The sequence below is a fragment of the Rousettus aegyptiacus genome, unplaced genomic scaffold (assembly GCF_014176215.1).
Source record: "Rousettus aegyptiacus isolate mRouAeg1 unplaced genomic scaffold, mRouAeg1.p scaffold_m13_p_3, whole genome shotgun sequence".
In the NCBI taxonomy this organism is placed as follows: domain Eukaryota; kingdom Metazoa; phylum Chordata; class Mammalia; order Chiroptera; family Pteropodidae; genus Rousettus; species Rousettus aegyptiacus.
In genome coordinates this window covers 2,924,486-2,939,128 of record NW_023416306.1, presented here as the reverse complement: position 1 = coordinate 2,939,128, position 14,643 = coordinate 2,924,486, and the positions used below count along the sequence as shown (strand labels likewise).

Sequence of the window (14,643 nt, the reverse complement as noted above, 5' to 3'; positions counted from 1 at the left end):
GTACGCGCGTGCACGCGAGTGTGTGTTTTAAAAAGCACACGAGTTCCGGTTCTGGGCAAGACAAAGGTCACCATCGCGCCCCGAGGCTCCCGCTGGAAGCGGCCATTTGAGGACTCAGAAAAGTCTGTAGTAGGAGGTGAACTGGGGGAAAAGACCAGAATGCAAAACAGTGGCAAACTGGTATTCCCCGGCTTGGCCTGGTGTGGGGACAGTGAGGGGCTGCGGCCGCCCCCTCCCTCTGGCTGGGCAGTGGGAAAGGGGCCTCCAGGGTCACAGCGCTTCCTTCCACCACAGCTTCGGGCAGTCCTGCGGCAGTAGCAGTGACAAAGGGGGCCTGCAGGCGCCCGCGGCTTTAGGGGAGCTGGGGACCCTTCCTCTCCAGTCCTGAGAGAATGAAACGAAGCCCCGTTCACGTTTCCTCTCATCGTCCGCCCTCCGTCACTTGGCTCCCGTTGCGGGCGCAGTAAGTGACGCCCCAGCTTTCTGGGCAGAGACCACGAAGAGGAGCCCCAGGGAGCCAGAAGTCGCCAGGCAGCTGGCAGAGAGGGGTGCTCAGGAAAGCAGGCCGATGAAGCTGCTCACGACTGGCGGGCTCACCTCCCAGCTGCGCGCGGGTGGTCTGCCCTCAGCGGCCTCCCAAAGACCCTGGGACGTGGCCCTACAGCGCGGCCACCGCCAGGCCCCCCCGAGCGGCACCCACGGCACAGAGCCGACGAGCACTGCACGGCACCGCGAACACTGGGAAGGCGGAAACGACACCGAAACCGCGACCCAGAGAAACTGGCGGGGACTCACGGCCCGAGCCCAGAGGAATCGAGCACGCGCTCGCGCAAAAACGTCGACGTGCACCGCAGAACTCGGACAAGGCCCAGAGTCTCCCGGCAATGTTCAGGGCGTCCAGGACACAAAATCACCCCACACAGGAAGAACCAGAAACGTGCCCGCCCGCGTGGGACGAGACGGCAGACGTCACCTCCACCCTGGCCCTGGAGAGGCCGGAGCGGACTCCGCAGCGGCTGCTGTTAAACAGCAGCAACAAAGCTCCCACAAGCACCGGGGACCCCTGAACGATGCGGGGTTGGGGGCCCCGACCTCCCGCACAGCTGAAAATCGTGCGTGATTACCGTCGGCGGCTCATACGCCCCGCCCCAGCCGCAGAAACGACCCCGGAAGAACCCGGGTTTGGGCTGCGCGGGTCCCTGCAAAACATCCTCACACAAGGGGACCCGTGTCCTTCCTGGGCCAGCGATGAAGGAACAGAAGATGGAAAGTCTCGGCAAAGAAAGAGAAGACAGAAAGCAGGACCGAATGGAATTTTTAGAATTGAAAAATACAACAACCAAAATCTAAAACTCACTGCACGCGTTTAGCAGGAGAATGGAGATGGGGCAGGAAAGATTCAAGGAGCCTACAGAGGATTCAAACAAACGGTCAGATCTTAGCCACAGAGGGTAAACAGGAACAGGAGGTCAGTGGCCCGGTGGGGAGCAGCGGGAGGTCTGACATCCCATCACTGGGGGCTGAGCGGGGAGGGTGCGGAGAAGTATTTGAAGAAATAATGGCGGAAAACTTCCCAGATTTGGAAAAAAACTTTAACTTATAAATTCAAGGAGCTAAACACATCCCAAAAAGAATAAATCCAAAAAAATTCATGCCCAGATGTACAATAATCGAACTGCCGAAAATTAAAAACAAAGAAAACCCTGAAAGTAGCAAGGGAAAAATGATGCATTTACTCAAAAGCGTTTGAGTGACTATGGATTTTCCACCAGAAACTACCCGGGGTCACAAGTAAGTGGAACATTTGTAAAGCTCTGAAAGAAAAACTTGTCAATCTGGAATCCTAAATCCAGCAAAAATATCCTTCAGAAATGAAGGCAAAATAAAGGCGGTCTCAGACGAAGGACCATCAAGAGAAGTCGCTGCCTGCAGCCCTCCTCTGAAAAAAGGTGCTAGTCCACGGCCACGCTGACCGTGCCCGATCGCATCTGACCTCAGGAGCTCAGCAGGGTCGGGCCTGGTTCGTACCTGGATGGGAGACCACTGAGGAAGACCGGTGCTATAGGCCTAAAACAAAAAATTGCTAAAACAGGTTTTTCAGACAGAAAGGGCTATTTGGAACATGAGGCACGAAGGAAGAGCAATGGGAATGATAAATATCTGCATAGAGATAACAGGCTCTTCTCCTCTTGAGTTCTTTAAGATACATTTGATGATTGGAAGCCAAAACCACGACGCTGCCCGACAGTGTCCGGCCCACACAGCCGTCCGCCTGAGCCAGCATGGCAGAGGGACAGGGTCCTAAAACGGCACGTGCGGCTCGGAGCGGGGAAACCCTGACTCGAAATAGGCCGCGGAAAGGAAGCCTGCACGCGGTGCTGGCTAGATCGTTCACCAAACAAAACAAAACAAAGCAAAACAAACTTCACAAAGAGATACAGTAAAAAAAAAAACAACAAATTTACATGGCATGCTGAAAAAAGTTTAAGTAACTGACGCTACAGATAGTCTGAATAGCTGAGAAGTGGACTTCATCGAAACGAAAAGCATCTGCTCCGCGAGAGGCGCCGGCGTGGGGACAGCGAGGCCGGCTGCAGCCTGCGGGGCCCGGTCTCCCCCTCCGCAAAGGGGGGCGGTGCGGCCGCGACGGCGCTGCGTGGGGTCCGGGGTCGCGCACGCCCCTCGTCAGGCCGCGTCCCCCGCCCTCTGCGCCCCGCGTTCTGGGTTCCGGTCGCCAATGCCAACGTTAGTGTGTCGGCAGGATGGGGGGGGTCCCACGCCACCAACGAGCAATGCTAGGACACTACCCGGTGTCTGTCCTGCCGCTCGACTCAGTTCCGACGCCGCCCCCCAGAGACGGCGCCAGCGCCCCCGGGCTGAGGGCTCGGGACCCCGTAACTCCGGGGCGGCCGAGGCTGCGGGAGGGGCGTGGGGGTCCCGGGCCGCGGCTGCCACGCCCCCAGCGCCTCACGCGCTCGCGTCACGGAACCTCTCCGCACCCAGTCCTATCGGGCTCCGATGGAGGCCTCGTCACACAGGCGTGACTGATGAAGTCAGCCTCCAAAGAGGGCTGGATCAGAGGATGGGAGGAGAGTTTGGGGTCCCCCCCTCCGGTCCAGGGGTGTCCGGCTCCCCACACTGCTGGTCTCAGGCGGCTTTCCTGGTGCTGGCCTCCGCCTCTGCACCTGTCCTCTCGTTAAAGGCTCTCCCGTGACCCCTTGGGATGGGCTCTCTTTCCGACAGGCGCCCCGAGGGACACCCCAGATTCCACCTGAGTGCTCCTCCATCCGAGGTGAGATCCACACCCACAGACGGAGCCTTGCCAGGCTCCGGTTGGTCTGTTTCGGCCTCCCCAGAAGCCTTCGGTCACCTGCGCCTGAGGACGGGGGTGGACACGTGGCCCTCACCCTCCCTCGCCCTGGTCCCCGAGCCCCGCAGGGCGCTCACCCGCCGCAGGCAGTCGTCCTCTCCCAGGCGCTCCTGAATCAGCTTGACGAGCAGCAAGGGGGGCAGCGACTGCGGGGGGGAGACACACAGAGCGAGGGCCTGAGCTGGCCTGTCACGCTCAGCAGGACACGGGACTGGCGGCCCTGGGGCTCGGCTGAGACCCGCGGGCCCAGCCTCGCGGACACAAAGTTTCTCCAGGTCCTGGGCCAACGCCCAGTGGCCTCTGTAAAGCCCAGGCCCACCTGGGGCCTCGCCCCCGCACCCCCCTCCCCTGAGCTCCGGTCCAGCTCTTCGAGGCCCCCACACGTCCACACTGACTCCATGCTCTTGCTTACCTGTGCCCCCACCCCCACCTGGGTGCCCCCAGGTGCCCTCTGAGCCTCCAGCCGTCCCTGCTGCCTGCGGGCGCCTTCCCTGACCCTCCCCTGGTTGGCCTTGCACAGGAGATGGGATAAAGGACGTCCTCGGGAACGTGGCACCCCAGGACGTGGCTCCCAAGGCGGGGGCAGGGGCCAGAAGCGGGGGGTGGGCCCAGTGACGAAAGAAGGTTTCCAGGGAGAGCTTTGGGGCCACTGGGTTGGCCAGGGACTCAGGTGAGCACGGTCTGGGCCCTGGCCATGCACTGAGTGACCCTGCACGAGTGCCTTCAGTGACCCGAGCCTCAGCTTCCTCATTCGTAACGGGGGCGAAGACGATGTACTTCGAAGAGGCGCCGTGAGGAGCAAACGAGATGACGTGTGACGAGCTGGGGCCACGTCTGCCCCCGGCAAGGGCTCGGCGCCGCGGCGGCCCCTTCCCCGCGCGCTCTCGCGGCACCCGGCAAGGGCTCCGGGCGGGGGCGCGGCTCTGCCAATGCGGCCGCTGACACCTGGGCTGCGTCCCCTCCCCCTGAGGGACACGACCAGGGGCCCCGAGTCTCTCCCAGCTCCCACTCACGTCTCCGATAAAGACTGGGAGGCTGCAGGGGGTGGGGTATTCCTGGAATAGCCTCTCTTACTCAGAGCGGAGACTCGGCCCGGGGCTGGCTCCATAGCTGGTCAAGATCCCCCTCGTGGCTACATAATGACTGCCACAGCTCCAGCCAGCTGGGTGACCTTGGGCAAGTCTTGACCTCTTCAGGCCTCGCGTGACTCGCCAGGAGAAATAAATAATACTGTAGTTTTGCATTTATTTTCTGCCTAGCATCCACACACCCCGCCTCCAGGAACACAGACCCCAAAGTTTCTCTGAGGAGCCTCACTCTTGCCCTTCCACTGGGCTGGCTTGGGGGGGAGGTCAACCCCAACCTCAGGTCCAGAGGAGGGCCCTGATTGGTCCAAGCCGATCAGTGCATCTCACCCCTGGGCGCCAGGATTGCATCAGAGGCTGCCCGTGACCCAATCCCAGCCAGTGAGAGTCAGACCCAGGCCACGATGCCACCGTCAGAGGCGAGAACACCTGCATCCACAGCTGAGAGGATGTAAGAGCTGGAGCGGCAGCAGCCACCTCGCAGGCATGAGGAGAGCGTGAAGGAATGAAGCCGGAATGAAGGGAGGGAGGGGAACCAGGGCTCGCGACCCCAGGGCAGCTCTTCCAGTGATGCGGAATTGGAAGAGGAAGACAGAGCAGACGAGAGGATGAGGGAGGGGTCGCTTCTGATGGGAACCAGACTTGCGATGTGTTCACTTGAAAGTTATGGAGCTACAACGGCTTCTACTAAGTGGACAGCGAAAACCAAGCACAAGAATGAATGGGAGAGAGAGAGAATGAATGAATGAATGAATGAATGAATGAATGAGCAAATGACGCATGGAGAAAAGAGGCCAGAGGCCAGGGGGAGGCCAGCCGGCGCTCATCTCCTGGTCTCGCTAGCTCCTGAGACACCTCTGTGTCCTTCCCTTGCCCTGCCCTCCACCTTGCCAATTCCTTGCTGAAGCCAGTCGGTCTCAACTTGACCTCGACCGTGCATCTGGAAGAGCTTGGTAAAGCACAGATCGTTGGCCCCACCCGATTCCGATTCATGAGGTCTGGGATGGAGCAGAGAATCTGCGTGTCTAACAAGTTCTCAGACGCTGCTGCTAGTCCGGGGACCACACCTGGAAAACAGCAGCTCCAGAGCCCCGCCTCACGTGGGCGAAGTTGCTGGGGAGGGAGGGTGTCTTTCTACCGGTGCCCCTACCCTCCTCCCAGGTACCCCAGGAAACGTCTCCAGGCTGGCTGGGGAGGGGGGTGGGCAGGGAGCAGCCCTACCCCTCCCCTCCGCATCGCCCCCTCCTGTCCTCTCCTGACCCCCGTGTCCCCAGCCCAAGCCGCTTCCAAGAGAGTCATCCCCCTTCCCTGACACGCCCATCCAGGCATCCAGGAGCCAGCATTCAAACAGGTGCCGGGCCTCAGGAGATGAGGGCGGGGGAGCCAGTCAGAGAACCAGGGGTGAGAGGCGACAGGTCCGGGTGGGGCACAGCGCCCCCTGCAGCCTGCGCAGCAGGGGACAGGCGGGTGACTTTGAGCCTGGCCCCTCCCGGGCGCACCCCGCCGTGGAGCTGTCTTGATGGCAGCTTTGATGTGCCACCTCAGCAGCTGGGACTCCCAGGGGGCTGCCTCTCGCAGACCTGCCAAACCGTCTCTGCAGGAACAAGGCTCCCTCCTTCCAGAGCCCCGCCATGCTCGCCCGCCGCGGCTTTTCGGGGAGACCCGGGGATGAATCAGGGAGCCTGGCGCAGGCCCCGCTGGTCCCGGAGACGGCCCGGCCCAGGTGCAGGCTCCACGACGGCAACACCCAGCCTGCCGCCCGCTGTCAAGGGCGGGAGTGGCCGCGTTGGCTCCAGTTTGGGCCTTCCTCCTGCCCGCTCCCCGTGCCTGGGGCCCCGTGCAGAACCCCGAGGTGCTAACCCCGGAGGAGCCCCCCGCCCAGGCCGAGCGCTGTGCTGCTGCCCAGCGCAGCCGGGGGTGGCGGTTCAGAGCCAGGCTCTGCCCTCACTGAAACTCTCCGAGCCCGGGCTTCCTCCCCAGGATGTCACCAGCCAGCACGGTCCCGCCACTGACTCCGCTCTCATCAGGGCCCCTAATGTCCCTGTGCCACTTCTGGGTGACGCCTGCTCGGGAGTCGCAGGCTTTGTGAGCCGCAGCGTGGACGTCCCCCCAGAGCAGAGGCGGGAGGGGATCCGCTGCGACTCCTGCTCTGCCCACTCCCTCCGCCTCCCCCTGAGGGGGCTCCTGGTGAAGAAGCCCCGGTCTTGGACTTGAGCTCACTTGAGAAGGGATCAGACAACCCTTTCAAGACCACGCTCGCTCGCCTCAGTTTCTGCTGCTGCGTGGGGTAGGCGGAGCGGGTTTACGTGGCTGGGCCCAGGCAGAGTCCGGGACGGGGCCAGGACGAGCGGACAGGAGACAAGAGGAGGGAAAGATTGGGAGACGAGGCTTCGAAGGAAGAACGCAGACCCCACCCCAGGGCACCGGCAGGCCCACAGTGAGAGGTGGCCTGTAAGAGAGATCCTATAGTGAGAATGGCCGCCAAACTTTGCAAGAAGCCCCAGAGTCTGGTCTTCGGGTTAATCTGTCCCCACCCTGGGCCGTAACTACCTCCACTACCCTGAACCTTCCAGAAAGGCCTGTCCCACGCCGCTGCCTTGAGCGGCTGACGGGAACCCGCAGAGCATGAGGGCTCCTGGTGCTCGGTCCCAGCAGGGCCTTGGGCGCAGGGAGCAGCAGGGCCGGAGACGGAACAGCCAGAGGTGACAGAGAGGAGCCAGGGGACTTGGTGGCACGAGCCGCCAGGCCACCCCGGAGAGCCTCGGAGCACTCGGAGGGGACGGGGTTTCTGTGTGTGGACAGAGGCGGGAGGGGGGCACGAATCCTTTCATTTGGACAGTAAAGAAAACGGTGACTGACCGCCAGGCACTTCTACCAGGCGCTTCTACCGAGCAAACAGCGTGCGCCCAGCCCTGGCTCCTTCCTGTCCTCCCGGCCTTCCGAGCCCGCAGCACTGATTCGCTTAACGAACACGAACACGGGCTGCTCTGCCCTGAGGCGGCACTAGGCAGTGCGAACAGAGCGTGACTCAGCAGTAACTGCGCTGTGGAGGTGACAGCCGCAGTGGGGAGGCGGGTGGTGCTGGGCCGGTCCCCAGGCGGCCGGGGGAGGGTTCTTGGGGGAGCCTTCCCGAACCCCGAGGCCCTGGGCACCTGAACCCCCAGCACCCTGGGGCGCAGCCCTGCCCTGGCGTGCGGCACCCCGCCTGACCCCGGGCTCTTCTGCACACCACGGCGTGTCCCGCGGCGAGGCTCTGCCCAGCGTGGCGGCGGTCACGGGGCCTCTGCACCTTGCAGCCCGCCTGCGCTTCCCAGCACGAGCCAGCGCCAGGGACATCGCGGCTGCTCGGAGAACATTGGGGGAGCGAACTGGTCAACCACGCCGCCGACTGCAGGAAGGCTCCCCGGCCCCACATCCAGGGTCATGCCGAGCTTCATGGCACCCTCGGCCCCCCACCAGCCAGAAGTTCCCGGGGGCAAGAAGAAGGCACTGGTCTCTGGCCGGCACCGCAGGACAGTGCTTGGCACGCAGTAGGCATTTCAGAGACCACTCGGGAATGCCCAGGGCAGACATGTGGTCACACGGGCAACCGAAGACAACTCCACGCGGGAGGCAGGGCCACGGGCAACGGGAGAGAAGCCGGTGCTGAAGGTGCTGCCGCTACGGGCAGGAGCTGCAAAGGCTCCAGATCGGCGGACGACTTAAAGAGGGCACAGCGAGCAGGCCTCCCGCGGGCGGGCCTGCGCCTCGAGGCCACGCGTGGCGCCCCAACCCGCACCCGTCCCGCCGCTCGGAACCGTCCGCTCCTCCCTCGGTCCTGACGGCCATGCCTTTCATCTTCCCTCCACGGCGCTTGCGACCGAAGATCCCCAACAAGACACCCCTGAAAGCACTTGGATGTGGTCTGAAATACGCTGGTAATTAGCATAATGAAACCCAGGAGGAATTTCCTTAAACTCTCTCCTCTCCGTTGAATTTTATAAACCTAATAAAAGCATCTTTAGCCGAGAAATGAGCCTGCCTCTCCCACCCTAAAAAGCTTCTCTTCTGCAGAAAATGAGATAACCACTTTCTTTCTAAAGCTGTATTCCCACCCGCAAAAGCTGGTGTCCCCCAAACTGTGACCACACGTGCTGACTCCTGCGGGACCGGGCTGGGCAGGGGCAGGGCCGAGCCACCCCTCGCTCCCTGAGGGTCCCAGCAGCCCGTGTGGGGGCGGGAAGCACTGGACTGAGCAGTTTTAGAACTGATTCACCGTCGGGGGTGTGACCTCGATGACCAGCGTCCTCCTTCCCTTCTGTCAGCTCGGGGTGGGCGTCTGCCTCGGCCACACCTCTCATCTCTGAGAGCCGCTCACCCCACGCCCCCCAGGGCCCTCCCAGCCATGTTCACTGTCTATGACCTTGCAGGGCCCTCTCTGCACACCCCTCACTAGAGTGACCAGGCCCTGGGGACAGCTGACCATCTGGCCAGAGCTGAACTCGGGAATAGGCGGCCATGAGTGGCCAAGAAAGAGGAAAGAGAAAACCACGCAGAGAACAGAGATTAAAAGCAAAGTGGCCTCAGAGGCGGAGAGAGGCCCAAGGCAGCCACCCGATTCCTGGCCGCAGAGACAAGGAGGTGACCGCCTCCTCTCTGCAGGCCCCCAGGAGTCTCCGCGGCTCCCCTCAGATCCCCCTTCCTGCCCCGGGCGGCCCAGAGCTAGCCACGAGAGCTGCCCCAGCAGCCGCCGTTCAGCGAGGCCCGGAAAGTCAGCTCTGCGTTCCCGGAGGAACAGCGAGCACGTGCCGCGTGGTGAAGGCCTGGCCCGACGAACGCCAGTGAAGACGGGAGCAGCCAGCTCTCAGCACGGTTCCGCGGAGGCTGGCGGGGCCGGCGCGGGGCACCCACGGCCCGCGTCCCGCCCCGGGCCCCGGCGACTCCCGAGCGGCAGCTCCAGGGGACCCTAACCAAAGCACCAGCTGCACCTCCATCTGTACGGACGCCCCCTCCCTCTACCCGTGACCCTCTCCACCAGCGCATGCGGCTTGTTTAAGAACTCTCTCTTTTCCGTCAGGCCCTGCCTGTATCTCATTCTAGCCCGGCGGGGGGCGGGGGGAGGGGGGTGCGGCACGCCTACCTTCATTTTCTGGTAATGCTTCCTGGCGCGTTCAGCCAAAGAAGAATACTCCTTGGTCATCAAGTTCTCCAGGCTGAGGAAAACGCTCTTCAGATGTTTGCTAAGCCACATCGCCTGCAGAAGAGAAGCGGGAAAGAGAACCGCGGCGAGCTCAGTGATTACGAGAACGCCATTAAAATGCCCGGGCCCTTGCGTGTTCCCCTGGAGCAGCCTGGCCCTAGGAAAGCACAGATACTTCCAGCTGGAAGGCCACCAGGGGCAAACCCGCGAAGTAACTCCCGCCCAGGAGTCCCGCCCGCGCACATCTCTTCTTCAACGAGCCATCGACTCTAAAGGGAGCTAGAAACCCCACAAACGGGCGTTGCTTTTAGCTGCCCACGGCATGCCTTTCCTAGCTCTGTGGCCCGTGAGCCTTTAACTCCAGAAACCCTTATAACAGGAAATACAGAGAGAGGACCCAAAGCCGAAGCTTTTCTTCTTGAAGATTAAGAGACAACCTATCCTGGCCAAACGGACGTTTAGTTTACTCATGACTACTACTCACGCACGGGAAGAATACATTTTAAGGAGTAATAATGCAAGAAAGTGTTCTTTATGCCAAGATTATACTGATGGCCATTCTGGCATCGGGATGACCCCGAGGGTCCTGCAGGGCCCCTGGGCGGTATGACCTTACATTCTTGCAGCTCACACTGGGACACGTCGGTGACACTACAGGAACTAGCCCTTCGGGGCCCTCTGTCTGGATTGGCTACATATCATCTTATTGTAAAGTGCGTCCCCATGCAGCGGTCAGGAGCGAGGACAGCGAATTCGCCAAGGGGCTTGCGGCTGAAACACCGGCGAGGCGCCGCGGGCCCTGACCTCAGCCAGGTCGGGCCCTGTGCTGGGCCCCACGTGCTTCCTGAGTTCTCCCGGTGCTCCGGGAAGGGCCAGAGCCAGGAAGGAAGCAAGGGGGCCCCCGAGTGGCAAGGGACATGAGGACAAAGGCCCTTTGCCAGGGGAGAGCCTCGGGCTCAGCTCCGCGAGCCACGCGACTCCGCTTGCCGCCAGCTCCCGCCCTCGATCCCAGCGCCAGAAGCCCCTCCTTGGCAGCGGCCCCCCGAGCTTCCTGGGCTTCCCAGGGGGTCCTGGCCAGGCGGGTCAGCAGGGGAGCCTGGGAAGCTGCATTTCCCTGGCAGTGCTCACGGCGACGGCCAGGCCCGGAGCCCCAGCAGAACTGCCATGCTAACTGCACACGGGAGGCCTGCAGAAGGGGTGGACGCGGACAGCCCGAGCCGCCGAACCAAGGGGGAAACGGCAGACGGAGACTGACGGACGGATGGACGGACGGGTAGAAAGAACAGCAAGGACCCGCCGCCTTAATTCCTTTTCGGAAAAAAAGCGAAAGGCCAGCTAACCAGGGAAGCTGGGCCGAGCGCGCGCGGCGGTGACGGCGTCAAGGAAGAGCTCATTGATGTGGACTAACCAGGCTTTGGGAAGACGGAAAGAGTTCCGTCTCGGAAGGTTAAAATTTTAACGTGCTTCGGGCACTTAAAAAAGGGAGCTTAAAGATTAAAACCCAGATAGGATGAAGCGCACCAGCTTCGGGAGAGGGGTCGCCTCCAAAAAGGGCGAGGTGGGGCGACGTAGTCACTGTCAGTGAAGCAACTGTGGTAAAATGGTAAATTCCCATGTGACCAGGGCGCTGGGCGCGCGGCCCACGGCCCAGGTTCCTCGCTTTTTCGATCGGCTGAACTGGTTCATAATGACGATTTTAAGAGCGAATCTGCAGCTTCGGCGCCCACAGTCTAGAGGTCGTTTGCCCCGGCACCCCCAGAGAGGGAGCCTGAGGCCGATACCGGGGTGCGCGAAGGCTGTGTCTGTGTGGCCATGACAAAACCCTGGAAGGCAGACCCCAAAATGTCACGACGACGCTTCTCTCTGGATAGCTGAAGAATTACATTTGGAGGTGGTTTTTTTTCTTTTTCTCTCTCTCTTTTTTTTTTTTTTTTGGCATTTTCTAGGTTTTCTACTGTGAACGCAGACTGCTTCTTGTAATGAGAAAATAAGTTAAGAAGCAGGAGAAGGAAAAGAAGACTCAGCTCTGACGGATGCCCGTGAGGTGCGGCGTGGCCCCCGACGCGATGCACTTACGATGGTCGTTTTCCCCGAGGCGGGCGGACCCAGTATTATAATCTTCGGCACTGTGGAATAAAAAGGATGGGACTGTCACCACGCGACGTGGCGGAGCGGCCCCCCACGTCTGCCGCGCTCCGGGTGTGTTTATTCCTTTCCTCCCCAGGTTTCATTTTCTGCAAGTGACATGGTCGTTTGTAACCCAGCGGCTCAGAGCAGCTCGCACCATAGAGCATGTTCTCCGTGTTTAGAGAAGTAAGCGATCACTGAGATGGTTTATTTTTCTGTCTCCGAAGGGACAGGGACACGGTAACTTGTTTGCCAAACAAATAAATATTAAGAACAATGGAGATTTCGAACACCATAAAGCATTTTAAACAGTGACTTTGTCTCGGGGACTCGCTCTCAAACAAAGCTGTATTTTATGTAAATTGACCTCTGAAGCTTTTTTTTCTTTATATTTATGCCTTTTTATTTAGCAAATTGTATCCCCCATCATTTCACACCGGGAAATGGGGGAAAGGCTGCTGCGTACGGGCCAGATTTATTGGGCCCCGGATCGGGAGGTCTTTGTTTTTAAAAACGGGCCTTTCTAGGCCAGCAGAAACGCTGCTTCCTGCTGCAGGCCCCGCGTAATCCCTGAAGGGGCGGCCGGACTCGCAAGAGGGTGCGGGCCACCGCCAAGGGCCAGCGCCTCAAGAGCGTGGGAAGGTGTGTGCGCTTGGGTCAAAGGCAACAGAATGGTTCAGGGCCTGGGCCGACGAATCGCTGACCACCGCCTTCGACGGGAGGGCTGGGCACCAATCAGAGGTTGGGGACACCGGGCTACGCCTTCGCCAGTTAGCTGGCCCAATCCCGGCCCGCTGGAGCCTCTAACACATGCAAGCCACCGGGCCGGGCCACCGGGAGAGAACCGCGTCCGAGCAGAGGACGGCCACGCCTGCGCTTCCGGTCTGGGAGTGGGCACTGGGAGGGAGCCGGAGTGTCTGCTCGGGCTACAGCGTAACGATCAGCACCCCGACACACAGCCGGGCTGCTGGGGCTTAAACAGGCCTTTGCCCAAATTCACAGCACCCTCGGCAAAAGTGCGGAGGGAAAGGTCAAGATAATTCAGTCGCTCCACACACTCCCTGAGCGCCCCTCCGTGCTGCGAGGAGAGCAAGGTGAGCCGCGGCCTCTGGTGACGGCCGCGAGGTGGCTGCGCCAGACGGGCCCTGGGCGCGAGGGCGGGCTCGTCCGCTCCCCGCCTCTGAGGCTGGAACCGCGGCCCCTCGAGAACACGGGCGCCGTGGGACACGTGGCTGCCGCTTCCTTAGCCCCCGGCCCCACCTCCCCGCCGTGGAACACAGAGCAGCGCTGCTCTCGGCGTCGCTGAACACTCATGAGTCCGGTCCGCCCGCCCCGCGATGCGGGAGACGCCGCTAACCTGCTCCTCGGAAGCCCGAAGCCTCCCCTGCGGGTGGCGGTGCGGATCAGGCATGTGGCGGCAGGAGGGCCGGGGACAGGTGCTCCAGGAGCACCTCCTGCGGCCTGGCCAGAGCCAGGACACACGCCGTGCTCCAGCTCAGCACCCATCCGTACATGTCCCTCGCCGAGGCAGGCTCGGCTGCAGGGCACCCCGCCCTCCGCGGTACGGTGGCCTTGGCTTCCGGCTGTCTTCTGGTCCCGTGTCCCTTTACGTCCTCTTGGACCCCAAGGGGCATGACCTCAACAGAAGCTGGGTGCATCCTGCTCCTCCGAACAGCCTCGCCTCACAGGGGATCCAAAAGATCCAGCTCCGAACAGTCCCCTCCCTTCCGGAACGGCCTCTCTCTCAAAGACGTGGCCCACGTCCCTACCTTGTCACTGTCATCTCCCCATCGGGAGTGTCCGCACCCCAGCCCAGCGAGCCGCCCCAGCCCCATGGCCTCCTTCTCTGAGATCCCTTCTCCTGCTCATACTCGGGCAACTGCCTGCTGCCTTGCTGGGTTCTGTCCCGCCGCGGAGCAGCCAGTGATATCACTGTCCCCACCACACGGCCGGCCCCCTGAGGGGAAGGACTGCGTCTCATCCTCCGACACGGCAGCCAGACCTACAAGGGGCCATGCACACAGCAGGACCTGCAGGGGCCTCCTCCTCGGCTGTCCCTCTCTCATTCTGTGGTCACTGTGGTTTGTCACCTTTGTCCCCGCCATTACTGTCCCCTGACAAAGGTGCCCTCTGCCAGTTGGCATTCTCAGGTACAACCACAGGAACCAGATGTGGCCAACCTGAGCAGGGACGGGGTCTATTCAAAGGCCAGCGTGGCTCCTAGAACCCCCCACAGGCAGGAACCAGGCCTGGGGCCACCCCGCCAGGGACGATGCCCCCAGTAGGGCCACGAGGGGCGCGGCGGTACAGCACTGAGGTTCTGGGCACCGGCTGCAGCCCACGCGCACACTGCTGCTCACACACGTGGGCCACGGAACTGCGCCAGCCATGCCACCACTGTCACCAGCAGCCAGACTCCGCAGGGCCACCAGGAAGGGCGCCTCGCAGACCATCCCAGAGTCTGGGCTCACGTGACCGGTGAAGCTCAGGACACAGGTCCAGGGAAGGCATTCTCGCTGCTGGGCCGGCCCGGGATGGGGATTCACGGCCCACCTCTGCAGGGCCTTGTGACCCAGGCCAGGCCTTGGTCAGGGGAGGTAATGAGGGCAGACTGGAGCTGAGGAGCCGTGGAAGGTTTGAGTCCAGGGTGGAAGGTCCTCATGTGCTGAGGCCGGGCACTCGCTCGGCCCCCGGGGAGAAGGCCTGTCTGCCAAAGCCAGAAGAAAGGCGTGGCGGGGACAGGGGCCCGGCTCGCGCATCCATCTCTGGCTGCCTCTCTGACCACAGGCCTCTGCCGAAGCTCCTCGGAGCGTGGGCCAACCCAACGGGGCTCGAGGCCTGCAGAGCCGCGGACAAGGGCGACACATCTTGCAAGGGCAGCT

At 61.9% G+C, this 14,643-nt stretch overlaps 1 protein-coding gene across 10 annotated transcripts in view; it reads right to left on the bottom strand.

Moving 5' to 3' along the window:
• AK8 (adenylate kinase 8) overlaps window positions 1-14,643 on the bottom strand; it is a 99,132-nt gene that overhangs the window by 78,478 nt on the left and 6,011 nt on the right. For 8 of the 10 annotated variants that reach the window (XM_016133892.2, XM_016133896.2, XM_036239144.1 and 5 more), the window contains 3 exons: window positions 11,711-11,760; window positions 9,575-9,688; window positions 3,448-3,516 (listed from right to left, as the gene is read on the bottom strand). In XM_016133892.2, coding sequence (XP_015989378.2) covers window positions 3,448-3,516; window positions 9,575-9,688; window positions 11,711-11,760 — 233 coding nt within the window. The remainder of the gene's footprint in view (window positions 1-3,447; window positions 3,517-9,574; window positions 9,689-11,710; window positions 11,761-14,643) is intronic. The other 2 variants (XM_016133893.2, XM_036239145.1) reach the window with 2 other exon arrangements.